Source organism: Oncorhynchus keta, unplaced genomic scaffold (assembly GCF_023373465.1).
Source record: "Oncorhynchus keta strain PuntledgeMale-10-30-2019 unplaced genomic scaffold, Oket_V2 Un_contig_14106_pilon_pilon, whole genome shotgun sequence".
NCBI classification, from domain to species: Eukaryota; Metazoa; Chordata; class Actinopteri; order Salmoniformes; family Salmonidae; genus Oncorhynchus; species Oncorhynchus keta.
This window is the reverse complement of record NW_026278549.1, coordinates 13203-30000: the sequence shown is the minus strand read 5'-3', so window position 1 is coordinate 30000 and position 16798 is coordinate 13203. Positions and strand designations below refer to the sequence as shown.

Below are 16798 nucleotides of genomic sequence, written 5' to 3'. Positions count from 1 at the left end.
GGTCACCAACCCCTGGGACTCCCACTCAGCATCTCTCTACCACAGTGGTCACCAACCCCTGGTCCTCCCACTCAGCATCTCTCTACCACAGTGGTCACCAACCCCTGGTCCTCCCACTCAGCATCTCTCTACCACAGTGGTCACCAACCCCTGGGACTCCCACTCAGCATGTCTCTACCACAGTGGTCACCAACCCCTGGTCCTCCCACTCAGCATCTCTCTACCACAGTGGTCACCAACCCCTGGTCCTCCCACTCAGCATCTCTCTACCACAGTGGTCACCAACCCCTGGTCCTCCCACTCAGCATCTCTCTACCACAGTGGTCACCAACCCCTGGTCCTCCCACTCAGCATCTCTCTACCACAGTGGTCACCAACCCCTGGGACTCCCACTCAGCATCTCTCTACCACAGTGGTCACCAACCCCTGGTCCTCCCACTCAGCATGTCTCTACCACAGTGGTCACCAACCCCTGGTCCTCCCACTCAGCATCTCTCTACCACAGTGGTCACCAACCCCTGGTCCTCCCACTCAGCATCTCTCTACCACAGTGGTCACCAACCCCTGGTCCTCCCACTCAGCATCTCTCTACCACAGTGGTCACCAACCCCTGGGACTCCCACTCAGCATCTCTCTACCACAGTGGTCACCAACCCCTGGGACTCCCACTCAGCATCTCTCTACCACAGTGGTCACCAACCCCTGGGACTCCCACTCAGAATCTCTCTACCACAGTGGTCACCAACCCCTGGGACTCCCACTCAGAATCTCTCTACCACAGTGGTCACCAACCCCTGGGACTCCCACTCAGAATCTCTCTACCACAGTGGTCACCAACCCCTGGGACTCCCACTCAGAATCTCTCTACCACAGTGGTCACCAACCCCTGGGACTCCCACTCAGCATGTCTCTACCACAGTGGTCACCAACCCCTGGTCCTCCCACTCAGCATCTCTCTACCACAGTGGTCACCAACCCCTGGGACTCCCACTCAGAATCTCTCTACCACAGTGGTCACCAACCCCTGGGACTCCCACTCAGCATCTCTCTACCACAGTGGTCACCAACCCCTGGGACTCCCACTCAGCATGTCTCTACCACAGTGGTCACCAACCCCTGGTCCTCCCACTCAGCATCTCTCTACCACAGTGGTCACCAACCCCTGGGACTCCCACTCAGAATCTCTCTACCACAGTGGTCACCAAACCCTGGGACTCCCACTCAGCATGTCTACCACAGTGGTCACCAACCCCTGGTCCTCCCACTCAGCATCTCTCTACCACAGTGGTCACCAACCCCTGGGACTCCCACTCAGCATCTCTCTACCACAGTGGTCACCAACCCCTGGTCCTCCCACTCAGCATCTCTCTACCACAGTGGTCACCAACCCCTGGTCCTCCCACTCAGCATCTCTCTACCACAGTGGTCACCAACCCCTGGTCCTCCCACTCAGAATCTCTCTACCACAGTGGTCACCAACCCCTGGGACTCCCACTCAGCATCTCTCTACCACAGTGGTCACCAACCCCTGGTCCTCCCACTCAGCATCTCTCTACCACAGCGGTCACCAACGCCTGGGACTCCCACTCAGCATCTCTCTACCACAGCGGTCACCAACCCCTGGGACTCCCACTCAGCATCTCTACCACAGCGGTCACCAACCCCTGGGACTCCCACTCAGCATCTCTCTACCACAGCGGTCACCAACCCCTGGGACTCCCACTCAGCATCTCTCTACCACAGCGGTCACCAACCCCTGGGACTCCCACTCAGCATCTCTCTACCACAGCGGTCACCAACCCCTGGGACTCCCACTCAGCATCTCTCTACCACAGCGGTCACCAACCCCTGGTCCTCCCACTCAGCATCTCTCTACCACAGCGGTCACCAACCCCTGGTCCTCCCACTCAGCATCTCTCTACCACAGCGGTCACCAACCCCTGGTCCTCCCACTCAGCATCTCTCTACCACAGCGGTCACCAACCCCTGGTCCTCCCACTCAGCATCTCTCTACCACAGCGGTCACCAACCCCTGGTCCTCCCACTCAGCATCTCTCTACCACAGCGGTCACCAAACCCTGGTCCTCCCACTCAGCATCTCTCTACCACAGGGGTCACCAACCCCTGGTCCTCCCACTCAGCATCTCTCTACCACAGCGGTCACCAACCCCTGGTCCTCTCACTCAGCATCTCTCTACCACAGCGGTAACCAACCCCTGGTCCTCCCACTCAGCATCTCTCCACCACAGTGGACACCAACCCCTGGTCCTCCCACTCAGCATCTCTCTACCACAGTGGTCACCAACCCCTGGTCCTCCCACTCAGCATCTCTCTACCACAGTGGTCACCAACCCCTGGGACTCCCACTCAGCATCTCTCTACCACAGTGGTCACCAACCCCTGGGACTCCCACTCAGCATCTCTCTACCACAGTGGTCACCAACCCCTGGGACTCCCACTCAGCATCTCTCTACCACAGTGGTCACCAACCCCTGGGACTCCCACTCAGCATCTCTCTACCACAGTGGTCACCAACCCCTGGGACTCCCACTCAGCATCTCTCTACCACAGTGGTCACCAACCCCTGGGACTCCCACTCAGCATCTCTCTACCACAGTGGTCACCAACCCCTGGGACTCCCACTCAGCATCTCTCTACCACAGTGGTCACCAACCCCTGGGACTCCCACTCAGCATCTCTCTACCACAGTGGTCACCAACCCCTGGGACTCCCACTCAGCATCTCTCTACCACAGTGGTCACCAACCCCTGGTCCTCCCACTCAGCATCTCTCTACCACAGTGGTCACCAACCCCTGGTCCTCCCACTCAGCATCTCTCTACCACAGTGGTCACCAACCCCTGGTCCTCCCACTCAGCATCTCTCTACCACAGTGGTCACCAACCCCTGGTCCTCCCACTCAGCATCTCTCTACCACAGTGGTCACCAACCCCTGGTCCTCCCACTCAGCATCTCTCTACCACAGTGGTCACCAACCCCTGGGACTCCCACTCAGCATCTCTCTACCACAGTGGTCACCAACCCCTGGGACTCCCACTCAGCATCTCTCTACCACAGTGGTCACCAACCCCTGGGACTCCCACTCAGCATCTCTCTACCACAGTGGTCACCAACCCCTGGGACTCCCACTCAGCATCTCTCTACCACAGTGGTCACCAACCCCTGGGACTCCCACTCAGCATCTCTCTACCACAGTGGTCACCAACCCCTGGGACTCCCACTCAGCATCTCTCTACCACAGTGGTCACCAACCCCTGGTCCTCCCACTCAGCATCTCTACCACAGTGGTCACCAACCCCTGGTCCTCCCACTCAGCATCTCTCTACCACAGTGGTCACCAACCCCTGGTCCTCCCACTCAGCATCTCTCTACCACAGTGGTCACCAACCCCTGGTCCTCCCACTCAGCATCTCTCTACCACAGTGGTCACCAACCCCTGGTCCTCCCACTCAGCATCTCTCTACCACAGTGGTCACCAACCCCTGGTCCTCCCACTCAGCATCTCACTACCACAGTGGTCACCAACCCCTGGTCCTCCCACTCAGCATCTCTCTACCACAGTGGTCACCAACCCCTGGTCCTCCCACTCAGCATCTCTCTACCACAGTGGTCACCAACCCCTGGGACTCCCACTCAGCATCTCTCTACCACAGTGGTCACCAACCCCTGGGACTCCCACTCAGCATCTCTCTACCACAGTGGTCACCAACCCCTGGTCCTCCCACTCAGCATCTCTCTACCACAGTGGTCACCAACCCCTGGTCCTCAGACTCAGCATCTCTCTACCACAGTGGTCACCAACCCCTGGTCCTCCCACTCAGCATCTCTCTACCACAGTGGTCACCAACCCCTGGTCCTCCCACTCAGCATCTCTCTACCACAGTGGTCACCAACCCCTGGTCCTGGGACTCCCACTCAGCATCTCTCTACCACAGTGGTCACCAACCCCTGGTCCTGGATGAGTAACCAGAGGGTGCAGGGTTTTGTTCTAGCGCAGCACTAAAACTGGATTAGAAAGGACCCATTTGTATGTGCTTCTAAGCAAATCCTGGTAAACATCAAGTCAAACCACTTTACTGGGGGGTGGTTCCACCAACAGACTAAATCTAGTCCTGGACTAAAAATATTTCCTCTTGAGGAAGGATTAGGATAAAGCACATACAGATCTCAGATAGCCAAGCTAATCAGACCTTCGTGCTGGGCTGGGACAAAACCATGCATCCTCTACCTCCCCAGGTCCAGTGGTCAGTCAGTAACCCCTGCGTTCTGTAGCGTGCGAAGGGAGTGGAAGAGAAGGGGGAAGTTAAGGCAGGCGGGCTGTGAGACGAAACCCTGCACCCTCTACCTCCCCAGGTCCAGTGGTCAGTCAGTAACCCCTGCGTTCTGTAGCGTGCGAAGGCAAAGGGAGTTGAAGGGAAGGGGGAAGTTAAGGCAGGCGGGCTGTGAGACGGGTTCCACCTACACTGCTCTCCCATTTGAATCCTGAGACAGGTCCAGTAGTTCCCAGGCCCCCTAGTCGCTCAACACTGGACGGCTCTGGGTCAGAGTCAGTTAGGTCCTTCGGGGAGAGAGACACACATTACCCTGGTAGTCACTTTAAAGACGACAGACACTACATGCCTAATACTGGGGAGTGGGGTGGATCAGATTGACTCTACTCCCTGGTAGTTCATCTATAGAAGCAACGATAGATGTGCAGTGTAAGGCTGGTCTTCAGGGAGACATTACCCTGGTAGTTCATCTATAGAACTGTCCGATACATCTCATGTGGAGTGTCAGGTCTGTCGGGTAGATACATTACCCTTGGAGTCAGTTTAAAGACTAGATACACTATGATAATGTGGAGTGTCAGGTCTGTCAAGGAGAGACATTACCCCTGGAGTCAGTTTAAAGACTAGATACACTATGATAATGTGGAGTGGGGTGTCAGGTCTGACAGGGAGAGACATTACCCTTGGAGTCAGTTTAAAGACTAGATACACTATGATAATGTGGAGTGTCAGGTCTGTCAAGGAGAGACATTACCCCTGGAGTCACTTTAAAGACTAGATACACTATGATAATGTGGAGTGTCAGGTCTGTGAAGGAGAGACATTACCCCTGGAGTCAGTTTAAAGACTAGATACACTATGATAAAGTGGAGTGTCAGGTCTGTCAAGGAGAGACATTACCCCTGGAGTCACTTTAAAGACTAGATACACTATGATAATGTGGAGTGGGGTGTCAGGTCTGACAAGGAGAGACATTACCCCTGGAGTCAGTTTAAAGACTAGATACACTATGATAATGTGGAGTGTCAGGTCTGTGAAGGAGAGACATTACCCCTGGAGTCACTTTAAAGACTAGATACACTATGATAATGTGGAGTGGGGTGTCAGGTCTGACAAGGAGAGACATTACCCCTGGAGTCAGTTTAAAGACTAGATACACTATGATAATGTGGAGTGTCAGGTCTGTGAAGGAGAGACATTACCCCTGGAGTCACTTTAAAGACTAGATACACTATGATAATGTGGAGTGGGGTGTCAGGTCTGACAGGGAGAGACATTACCCCTGGAGTCACTTTAAAGACTAGATACACTATGATAATGTGGAGTGGGGTGTCAGGTCTGACAGGGAGAGACATTACCCCTGGAGTCACTTTAAAGACTAGATACACTATGATAATGTGGAGTGGGGTTGACTACAGTAACTTATAGATGTAGAGGTGGTCTCCGAGACTCAGGGTTTAGTCTAGTGCTGGACTACAAACCAAGCTCAACAGAGAATCTACATTGAAAATGATTTTTTAGTCCATGATTAAGCTTCACCTGTGTCTGGGAAACAGTCCCCTGGTGTGTAGTGAGACGTCACTCAGGGCTTCCAGGGAGACACATACTACTCTGTGGGTTCAGTCACTACGGTAGATAGACTTCACCTATTGGGGTGTGGAGTTGACTATATAGTCACTTTGTAGACTAGACAGTCTATACATCTACCAGGGAGAGAGATGTCAGTCACTTTGTAGACTAGACAGTCTATACATCTACCAGGGAGAGAGATGTCAGTCACTTTGTAGACTAGACAGTCTATACATCTACCAGGGAGAGAGATGTCAGTCACTTTGTAGACTAGACAGTCTATACATCTACCAGGGAGAGAGATGTCAGTCACTTTGTAGACTAGACAGTCTATACATCTACCAGGGAGCGAGATGTCAGTCACTTTGTAGACTAGACAGTCTATACATCTACCAGGGAGAGAGATGTCAGTCACTTTGTAGACTAGACAGTCTATACATCTACCAGGGAGAGAGATGTCAGTCACTTTGTAGACTAAACAGTTTATACATCTACCAGGGAGCGAGATGTCAGTCACTTTGTAGACTAGACAGTCTATACATCTACCAGGGAGAGAGATGTCAGTCACTTTGTAGACTAGACAGCCTATACATCTACCAGGGAGATAGAGAGAGAATGTGGGTTCACAGTCAGACTGGAGAACCCAGTAGGGCTGATCAGAGAGCCTATATCTAGTGAGATGTCTGATGTATTTACCTGGCTGTGGGTACAGCCAGTCACCCTGTAGAGATAAGACTGGAGAACCTACTAGGGATGTATATCAGTGAGATCTTCAGTGGTCTCTGTGTGAGTTCATGCCAATCTGAGGATGCTGAAAGGGAGGGGACCAACACCTAGCTGTAACCTGATACCACAGCAGGTGTTGGACAATTGGCCCTTTTAAATTATATCAGCTTCTGTATGTCTGAGTGTCCACCACACTAGGTGCACTTCTGAGTGTCCACTACTAACCTTCTCAGAGGGGTCTTTCAGGGCACTGAGGTCTTCGTCATCTTCCTCTAGGATCTTCAGAGGTTTAGTTGGTGTCTTCTTTCCTTTAGAGTCTCCTTTCCCCTCAGAGCTCTGTGGGATTAACAGAGCCATACATTAACCATTAATTAATGGGTTTCTGTACAGCACTTTGAGATATCAGCTGATGTACGAAGGGCTATATAAATAAATTTGATTTGATTAACCCCTTTCCCCTCAGAGCCATACATTAACCCCTTTCCCCCCAGAGCCATACATTAACCCTTTCCCCTCAGAGCCATACATTAACACTTTCCCCTCAGAGCTCTGTGGGAATAACAGAGCCATACATTAACCCCTTTCCCCTCAGAGCCATACATTAACCCTTTCCCCTCAGAGCCATACATTAACCCTTTCCCCTCAGAGCTCTGTGGGAATAACAGAGCCATACATTAACCCCTTTCCCCTCAGAGCCATACATTAACCCTTTCCCCTCAGAGCTCTGTGGGAATAACAGAGCCATACATTAACCCCTTTCCCCTCAGAGCCATACATTAACCCCTTTCCCCTCAGAGCTCTGTGGGAATAACAGAGCCATACATTAACCCTTTCCCCCTCAGAGCCATACATTAACCCTTTCCCCTCAGAGCTCTGTGGGAATAACAGAGCCATACATTAACCCTTTTCCCCTCAGAGCCATACATTAACCATTTCCCCTCAGAGCCATACATTAACCCTTTCCCCTCCGAGCTCTGTGGGAATAACAGAGCAAGCAATACATTAACCCTTTCCCCTCAGAGCTCTGTGGGAATAACAGAGCCATACATTACCCCTTTCCCCTCAGAGCCATACATTAACCCCTTTCCCCTCAGAGCTCTGTGGGAATAACAGAGCCATACATTAACCCTTTCCCCTCAGAGCTCTGTGGGATTAACAGAGCCATACATTAACCCCTTTCCCCTCAGAGCTCTGTGGGAATAACAGAGCCATACATTAACCATTTCCCCTCAGAGCCATACATTAACCCTTTCCCCTCAGAGCCATACATTAACCCCTTTCACTCCAACCCCAGTTGTAACTAACCTGGTTATACCTAATTATTAGTATCAGATGTGCTAGATTAGGGTTGGAGTGTAAACCTACAGGACTGTAGTTCTCAAAGGAACAAGGTTGGAGTGTAAACCTACAGGACAGTAGTTCTCCAGGAACAAGGTTGGAGTGTAAACCTACAGGACAGTAGCTCTTAAGGAACAGGGTTGGAGTGTAAACCTACAGGACAGTAGCTCTTAAGGAACAGGGTTGGAGTGTAAACCTACAGGAGGGTAGCTCTCCAGGAACAGGGTTGGAAAGCCCTGGTCTAACTAACCTATGAATGTATAGACACGACATTATGGGTTTCCTACTTCTCCACTTCAGTATTACAGTGACACAGTCAAACTGTTGTTGAACTCATTTAGATGAACAATTTTGTGATGGTTGGACAAATCCCATCTGTCTGGTGGCAATGTAACAGACATCACTTCACTTGCTTAGCCATACCACTTCCTCCAGCTTCCACCGAGACTAGAACCCATACCACTTCCCCCAGCTTCCACCGAGACTAGAACCCATACCAAATCCTCCAGCTTCCACCGAGACTAGAACCCATACCACTTCCCCCCGCTTCCACCGAGACTAGAACCCATACCACTTCCTCCCGCTTCCACCGAGACTAGAACCCATACCAATTCCTCCAGCTTCCACCGAGACTAGAATCCATACCACTTCCTCCAGCTTCCACCGAGACTAGAATCCATACCACTTCCTCCCGCTTCCACCGAGACTAGAATCCATACCACTTCCTCCAGCTTCCACCGAGACTAGAATCCATACCACTTCCTCCAGCTTCCACCGAGACCAGAATCCATACCACTTCCTCCCGCTTCCACCGAGACTAGAATCCATACCACTTCCTCCAGCTTCCACCGAGACTAGAATCCATACCACTTCCTCCCGCTTCCACCGAGACTAGAATCCATACCATTTCCTCCCGCTTCCACCGAGACTACAATCCATACCACTTCCTCCCGCTTCCACCGAGACTAGAATCCATACCACTTCCACCGAGACGAGAACCCTGGACGTCTGCCTCAAAAACTCACGTAACCGCCCTCCTGAAATGGTCTTGCTGCATCACAGAAAAGCTAGCAATCCAGCAACACAAGTAGAGACATGTCACGCTGAGGGAGGGAGGTTACAGAAAGCGGCAGGTAGCCTAGCGGTTTAGAGCGTTGGGCCAGTAACAAAAAGGTCACTGGTTCGAATCCCAGAGCATAATAGGTGAAAAAAACTGTCAATGTGCCCTTGAGCATGGCACTTAACCCTAGTTGCTCTGGATAAGAGTGTCTGCTCAATGACTAAAGTGTGTCTGGGTTATCCAGGTGACATCACCTGTTGACTACAACATTATACCCTCCTCACCTGTTCTTTACCCGTGGCTTTTGGACTAACAGTCATGTTCACTAGGTATGAAACGGAAGAAAATGATCTAGAAATGACTTTTCTGGCTCCTTTCTGCCTGTCTGGGGGGTACAACTATCTCACCTGTTCTTTCTGCCTGTCTGGGGGGTACAACTACCTCACCTGTTCTTTCTGCCTGTCTGGGGGGTACAACTACCTCACCTGTTCTTTCTGCGTGTCTGGGGGAGGGGGGTACAACTACCTCACCTGTTCTTTCTGCGTGTCTGGGGGAGGGGGGTACAACTACCTCACCTGTTCTTTCTGCATGTCTGGGGGTACAACTACCTCACCTGTTCTTTCTGCATGTCTGGGGGGGGTACAACTACCTCACCTGTTCTTTCTGCATGTCTGGGGAGGGGGGTACAACTACCTCACCTGTTCTTTCTGCATGTCTGGGGGGGTACAACTACCTCACCTGTTCTTTCTGCATGTCTGGGGGAGGGGGGTACAACTACCTCACCTGTTCTTTCTGCATGTCTGGGGGGGGGTACAACTACCTCACCTGTTCTTTCTGCATGTCTGGGGGGGGGGACTACCTCACCTGTTCTTTCTGCATGTCTGGGGGGGCAACTACCTCACCTGTTCTTTCTGCATGTCTGGGGGTACAACTACCTCACCTGTTCTTTCTGCATGTCTGGGGGGGGTACAACTACCTCACCTGTTCTTTCTGCATGTCTGGGGGGGGGTACAACTACCTCACCTGTTCTTTCTGCATGTCTGGGGGGGGTACAACTACCTCACCTGTTCTTTCTGCATGTCTGGGGGAGGGTCTGGGGGGGTACAACTACCTCACCTGTTCTTTCTGCATGTCTGGGGGGGGGGGTACAACTACCTCACCTGTTCTTTCTGCATGTCTGGGGGGTACAACTACCTCACCTGTTCTTTCTGCGTGTCTGGGGGGGTACATCTACCTCACCTGTTCTTTCTGCCTGTCTGGGGGGGGGGGGTACAACTACCTCACCTGTTCTTTCTGCGTGTCTGGGGGTACATCTACCTCACCTGTTCTTTCTGCCTGTCTGGGGGGGTACAACTACCTCACCTGTTCTTTCCCCCCCTGTTTCTCTTTCTTCTTCAGGAAGTCTTCCACTGCATCCACAGCCTGTTGGAAACGTTTGCCCTTGTTGATCTTGATCATCTCCTCTTTGTGGGGGTGGTATGGTTTCAGCTGCTCCACCTTTATCCAGGCACTGCACACACACAACTGGATAAGTGATGGAAGCAAGCTAGATATGGATATTAGTGATAAGTGATGTAGTAGGTTTGTTAACTTACTGGTCTTCAGTTCCAAAGAATTTGACAAATGGCATTTTTTCCCTCTTGGCTTTTTCAGGTCCTTTGGAGGACTGACGACCTGGAAAGACAAAGAAAGTTAATCACAATATCACTTACGTGTAGCTAGTCAGTTTAGCATACAATACCATTCTTAGTCAAAACGACCATGGTGTTCAGATGTCGCTAGCTTGAATTCGACAGATCTTACCTTGCCTGGCCACGGAGGATAGCGCCCGAGCTTTCCCCTAAAACAAAAACATTGCCATTTGATTGATGCTTAAACGTTGCATTATCGAGATAACGTTTAGATTTTCAGAATATAAATTCCACGACCCCTTGTATTCGTCGTCGCAGTAAACATTGGCTTCGAACAAGATGGCACAGTCCCCAGATTAATATCTAGTTAGCTAGCTAAACTGGCTAATTTAAGAATTATGTTGTTTCTCAAACATCACAGTACACACTTTTCAGATGTCATCAGTAAACATGTAGAGATAGCTAAACTATAAAAACAGCTAGAATATGGATTGAGCAATATTTACATACAGTTGCGTCCGGTTTCACTTCTCTGGGTGCGGCAAAGCTAAGTAGTTTACTGGCTAGCTAATGGCTATGCTGACTCGGGCTAAACAGGCAGTAACGTATTTGTTTTGAGTTCAATCGACAACTACCGTTAGTAAACGAATATTTTGTCACATCTACCTGATCAAATGTAACGAAAAAGCGCGATTTGAGTTGACCCGACACGGATTCAATGTAAACGATTAAATTCGAATGGAATAACAGGATTAAAGTAAGTTAAAAATGCATTTCTCACCAAACTAGGTCCCCGATTCTCAGATGCACCGTCGCCATCTTAGAACTTTACTGAAACGTCGCACTGAAACACCGCGAAAGAACACACCCACCAGAAAACACATGCGTCACCCCAAAACCACAGAGCTTCTACATCCAGAGGTACAGCATCGCGAGACTTCCGGGAACGCTAACGAAGAAGAACAAACATACCAGGCCGGGGTTTGGGGTACAACAAGTCAATGAGAGAAGTGAAAAATTCGTCCTTAGTTGTTAATGTTCTCAACATCTAAAGGCACAACCTAGATTGGAGCCAACGTCTTAAGTAGTTGAACATGCTATTAGTCCAACCTCGTGAAAGTGACAAACTGACACGTTTTCATTTATCTGAAAACGACTTTATATCGAAGGAGTTCCTTTGACTGCACATGCACATGCGCAGTTCGGCGCAAGAAGAACGTTAGTCCCGATGACGTGTTTCTTCTACGCATGAGCTTTGCTAGCCAACGTTGCCATGACATCGCCTAAACGCGTGATCTGGGATTTCAGGGTTAGCCAATCTTCATACTGTCTGCCCAAATCCCGTAGTTACCACATACACAAAGTCAAAATTGGCTACATTATTTTTTATTTTTTATTTAACCTTTATTTAACCAGGTAGGCCAGTTGAGAACAAGTTCTCATTTACAACTGCGACCTGGCCAAGATAAAGCAAAGCAGTGTGACAAAAACAACAACACAGTTACACATAAACAAACATACAGTCAATAATACAATAGAAAAATCTATGTACAGTGTATGCAAATGTAGAAGAGTAGAGGGGTAAGGCAATAAATAGGCCATAGAGGCAAACTAATTACAATTTAGCATTAACACTGGAGTGATAGATGTGCAGATGATGATGTGCAAGTAGAGATACTGGGGGGCAAAAGAGCAAGAGGGTAAGTAACAATATGGGGATGAGGTAGTTGAGTGTGCTGTTTACAGATTGGCTGTGTACGGGTACAGGGATCGGTAAGCTGCTCTGACAGCTGATGCTTAAAGTGAGAGAGATAGAGTAGTTAGAGAAGACTCCAGCTTCAGTGATTTTTGCAATTCGTTCCAGTAATTGGCAGCAGAGAACTGGAAGGAAAGGGTGGCCAGAGGAAGTATTGGCTTTGGGGATGACCAGTGAAATATACCTTCTGGAGCGCGTGCTACGGGTGGGTGTTGCTGTGGTGACCAGTGAGCTGAGATAAGGCGGGGCTTTACCTAGCAAAGACTTATAGATGACCTGGAGCCAGTGGGTTTGGCGTCGAATATGTAGTGAGGGCCAGCCAACGAGAGCATACAGGTCACAGTGGTGGGTAGTGTATGGGGCTTTGGTGAGAAAATGGATGGCACTGTGATAGACTACATCCAGTTTCCTGAGTAGAGTGTTGGAGGCTATTTTGTAAATGACATAGCCGAAGTCAAGGATCGGTAGTATAGTCAGTTTTATGAGGGTATATTTGGCAGCGTGAGTGAAGGAGGCTTTGTTTGCGAAATAGGAAGCTGATTCTAGATTTAATTTTGGATTGGAGATGCCTAATATGAGTCTGGAAGGAGAGTTTACAGTCTAACCAGACACCAATGTATTTGTAGTTGTCCACACATTGTCCACATAGAACCGTCCAGAGTAGTGATGCTAGTCGTGCAGGTGTGCGGGTGCGGGTGCGGGTGCGGGCAGCAATCGGTTGAAGAACATTCACTTAGTTTTATTAGCATGTAAAAGCAGTTGGAGGCCACGGAAGGAGTGTTGTATGGCTACATCACACAAATTCATGAAAACAAAAATGTGCTTTTTGGTCATCATTTAAGGTCATGGTTAGACATACGGTTAGTAGAGCAGTGTGGTTAAGGTTACATTTAAAATTTTAAGACAATAAATAGTAGAAATAGGAGGGTTTTAGACACAATTATGACTTTGTGGATGTGGTAACTAGTGACAACCCAAACAGTCAACAAAGCAACTTGAAAGCGTGAATAAAACATTTTCTAAATTCTATTAAATATACTGTATCCCTTGGCAAGAGTAGAAGGCAGTTCAATCAGATGCTTTCATTCATCTAGACTAGAGATTCAGCTGCTCTTACGTGCCCTCCTGCAACTAGAGGGTTGGGTGGTGCTCAAACCTTTTTATCTCTGCATGGTTGGGAAAAGGTTTGTAAAATAAGCATTTGACAGTCTGCACCTGTTGTATTCGGAGCACGTGACAGATAAAATACAGAGTCCAACATGAATGGATGAGATGAAGGTCATATTCACAGACCCAGACAACCCCTTCTGTCTGTAGGCCTATACAACGATACATCTGTTTCTAGAAGTCTTTATGAAGGATAGGTGTGTCTGTTTGCTATGTAACATGAATGGATGAGATGAAGGTCATATTCACAGACCCAGACAACCCCTTCTGTCTGTAGGCCTATACAACGATACATCTGTTTCTAGAAGTCTTTATGAAGGATAGGTGTGTCTGTTTGCTATGTAACATGAATGGATGAGATGAAGGTCATATTCACAGACCCAGACAACCCCTTCTGTCTGTAGGCCTATACAACGATACATCTGTTTCTAGAAGTCTTTATGAAGGATAGGTGTGTCTGTTTGCTATGTAACATGAATGGATGAGATGAAGGTCATATTCACAGACCCAGACAACCCCTTCTGTCTGTAGGCCTATACAACGATACATCTGTTTCTAGAAGTCTTTATGAAGGATAGGTGTGTCTGATTGCTATGTAACATGAATGGATGAGATGAAGGTCTTATTCACAGACCCAGACAACCCCTTCTGTCTGTAGGCCTATACAACGATACATCTGTTTCTAGAAGTCTTTATGAAGGATAGGTGTGTCTGATTGCTATGTAACATGAACGGATGAGATGAAGGTCATATTCACAGACCCAGACAACCCCTTCTGTCTGTAGGCCTATACAGCGATACATCTGTTTCTAGGAGTCTTTATGAAGGATAGGTGTGTCTGTTTGCTATGTAACATGAATGGATGAGATGAAGGTCATATTCACAGACCCAGACAACCCCTTCTGTCTGTAGGCCTATACAACGATACATCTGTTTCTAGAAGTCTTTATGAAGGATAGGTGTGTCTGTTTGCTATGTAACATGAATGGATGAGATGAAGGTCATATTCACAGACCCAGACAACCCCTTCTGTCTGTAGGCCTATACAACGATACATCTGTTTCTAGAAGTCTTTATGAAGGATAGGTGTGTCTGATTGCTATGTAACATGAATGGATGAGATGAAGGTCATATTCACAGACCCAGACAACCCCTTCTGTCTGTAGGCCTATACAACGATACATCTGTTTCTAGAAGTCTTTATGAAGGATAGGTGTGTCTGTTTGCTATGTAACATGAATGGATGAGATGAAGGTCATATTCACAGACCCAGACAACCCCTTCTGTCTGTAGGCCTATACAACGATACATCTGTTTCTAGAAGTCTTTATGAAGGATAGGTGTGTCTGATTGCTATGTAACATGAATGGATGAGATGAAGGTCATATTCACAGACCCAGACAACCCCTTCTGTCTGTAGGCCTATACAACGATACATCTGTTTCTAGAAGTCTTTATGAAGGATAGGTGTGTCTGATTGCTATGTAACATGAATGGATGAGATGAAGGTCATATTCACAGACCCAGACAACCCCTTCTGTCTGTAGGCCTATACAACGATACATCTGTTTCTAGAAGTCTTTATGAAGGATAGGTGTGTCTGATTGCTATGTAACATGAACGGATGAGATGAAGGTCATATTCACAGACCCAGACAACCCCTTCTGTCTGTAGGCCTATACAGCGATACATCTGTTTCTAGGAGTCTTTATGAAGGATAGGTGTGTCTGTTTGCTATGTAACATGAATGGATGAGATGAAGGTCATATTCACAGACCCAGACAACCCCTTCTGTCTGTAGGCCTATACAACGATACATCTGTTTCTAGAAGTCTTTATGAAGGATAGGTGTGTCTGTTTGCTATGTAACATGAATGGATGAGATGAAGGTCATATTCACAGACCCAGACAACCCTTCTGTCTGTAGGCCTATACAACGATACATCTGTTTCTAGAAGTCTTTATGAAGGATAGGTGTGTCTGATTGCTATGTAACATGAATGGATGAGATGAAGGTCATATTCACAGACCCAGACAACCCCTTCTGTCTGTAGGCCTATACAACGATACATCTGTTTCTAGAAGTCTTTATGAAGGATAGGTGTGTCTGATTGCTATGTAACATGAATGGATGAGATGAAGGTCATATTCACAGACCCAGACAACCCCTTCTGTCTGTAGGCCTATACAACGATACATCTGTTTCTAGAAGTCTTTATGAAGGATAGGTGTGTCTGATTGCTATGTAACATGAATGGATGAGATGAAGGTCATATTCACAGACCCAGACAACCCCTTCTGTCTGTAGGCCTATACAACGATACATCTGTTTCTAGAAGTCTTTATGAAGGATAGGTGTGTCTGTTTGCTATGTAACATGAATGGATGAGATGAAGGTCATATTCACAGACCCAGACAACCCCTTCTGTCTGTAGGCCTATACAACGATACATCTGTTTCTAGAAGTCTTTATGAAGGATAGGTGTGTCTGATTGCTATGTGACATGTTGCCACCAATTCACCTTTTTTTTTTACAGTGTGCCTATTTAACCTTTGACCCACGCGCCACAGAATAAATGTTTTTATGACTTTGATCTCTCACAATACAATACAGTGAGTTTCTCTCTTTACTGTAAACCCTCACCTCACAATAGGGCTTACAATAAGGTGAGTTTCTCTCTTTACTGTAAACCCTCACCTCACAATAGGGCTTACAATAAGGTGTGTTTCTCTCTTTACTGTAAACCCTCACCTCACAATAGGGCTCTACAATAAACCCTCACCTCACAATAGGGCTGAGTTTCACTCTTTACTGTAAACCCTCACCTCACAATAGGGCCTACAATAAAGTGAGTTTCTCTCTTTACTGTAAACCCTCACCTCACAATAGGGCTTACAATAAGGTGAGTTTCTCTCTTTACTGTAAACCCTCACCTCACAATAGGGCTTACAATAAGGTGTGTTTCTCTCTTTACTGTAAACCCTCACCTCACAATAGGGCCTACAATAAGGTGGTATAAAGACAGCCACAGTTGTTCATATTTGACTGTAAATCACCTGTGTTACAAACAGCCCAGGTTTTTACTAATCTAGTTAAACCAAAACAATGCTTATTAAATCATTATCCTAATGAGTGTTTTATTAAATCGAACACCTTCTAAACTCCTTTGTTTTCCCCGAATGACATCTGACCATGGAACATTTGGCATGTTCCGGAATAGAAGCCCGGAACAAGAGGAATATTTCATTCAAGGGTTTAA

General features: G+C 48.1%; 1 protein-coding gene and 1 long non-coding RNA gene across 2 annotated transcripts in view; one reads left to right on the top strand and one right to left on the bottom strand.

Moving 5' to 3' along the window:
- LOC127918398 (cytokine-like nuclear factor N-PAC) overlaps positions 1 to 11711 on the bottom strand; it is a 43473-nt gene extending 31762 nt beyond the window's left edge. The window contains 7 exon segments of the mRNA XM_052501670.1: positions 4483 to 4578; positions 6812 to 6922; positions 10347 to 10494; positions 10580 to 10610; positions 10613 to 10658; positions 10788 to 10824; positions 11397 to 11711. Of these exon segments, the coding sequence (XP_052357630.1) occupies positions 4483 to 4578; positions 6812 to 6922; positions 10347 to 10494; positions 10580 to 10610; positions 10613 to 10658; positions 10788 to 10824; positions 11397 to 11434 (507 nt within the window). The 5' untranslated portion in view covers positions 11435 to 11711.
- On the top strand, positions 4585 to 6661 carry LOC127918402 (uncharacterized). Its single transcript, XR_008099881.1, has 3 exons — positions 4585 to 4950; positions 5024 to 5096; positions 5321 to 6661. It is a non-coding gene; the product is annotated as an uncharacterized LOC127918402 (long non-coding RNA).
- Positions 11712 to 16798: the final 5087 nt, after the last annotated feature.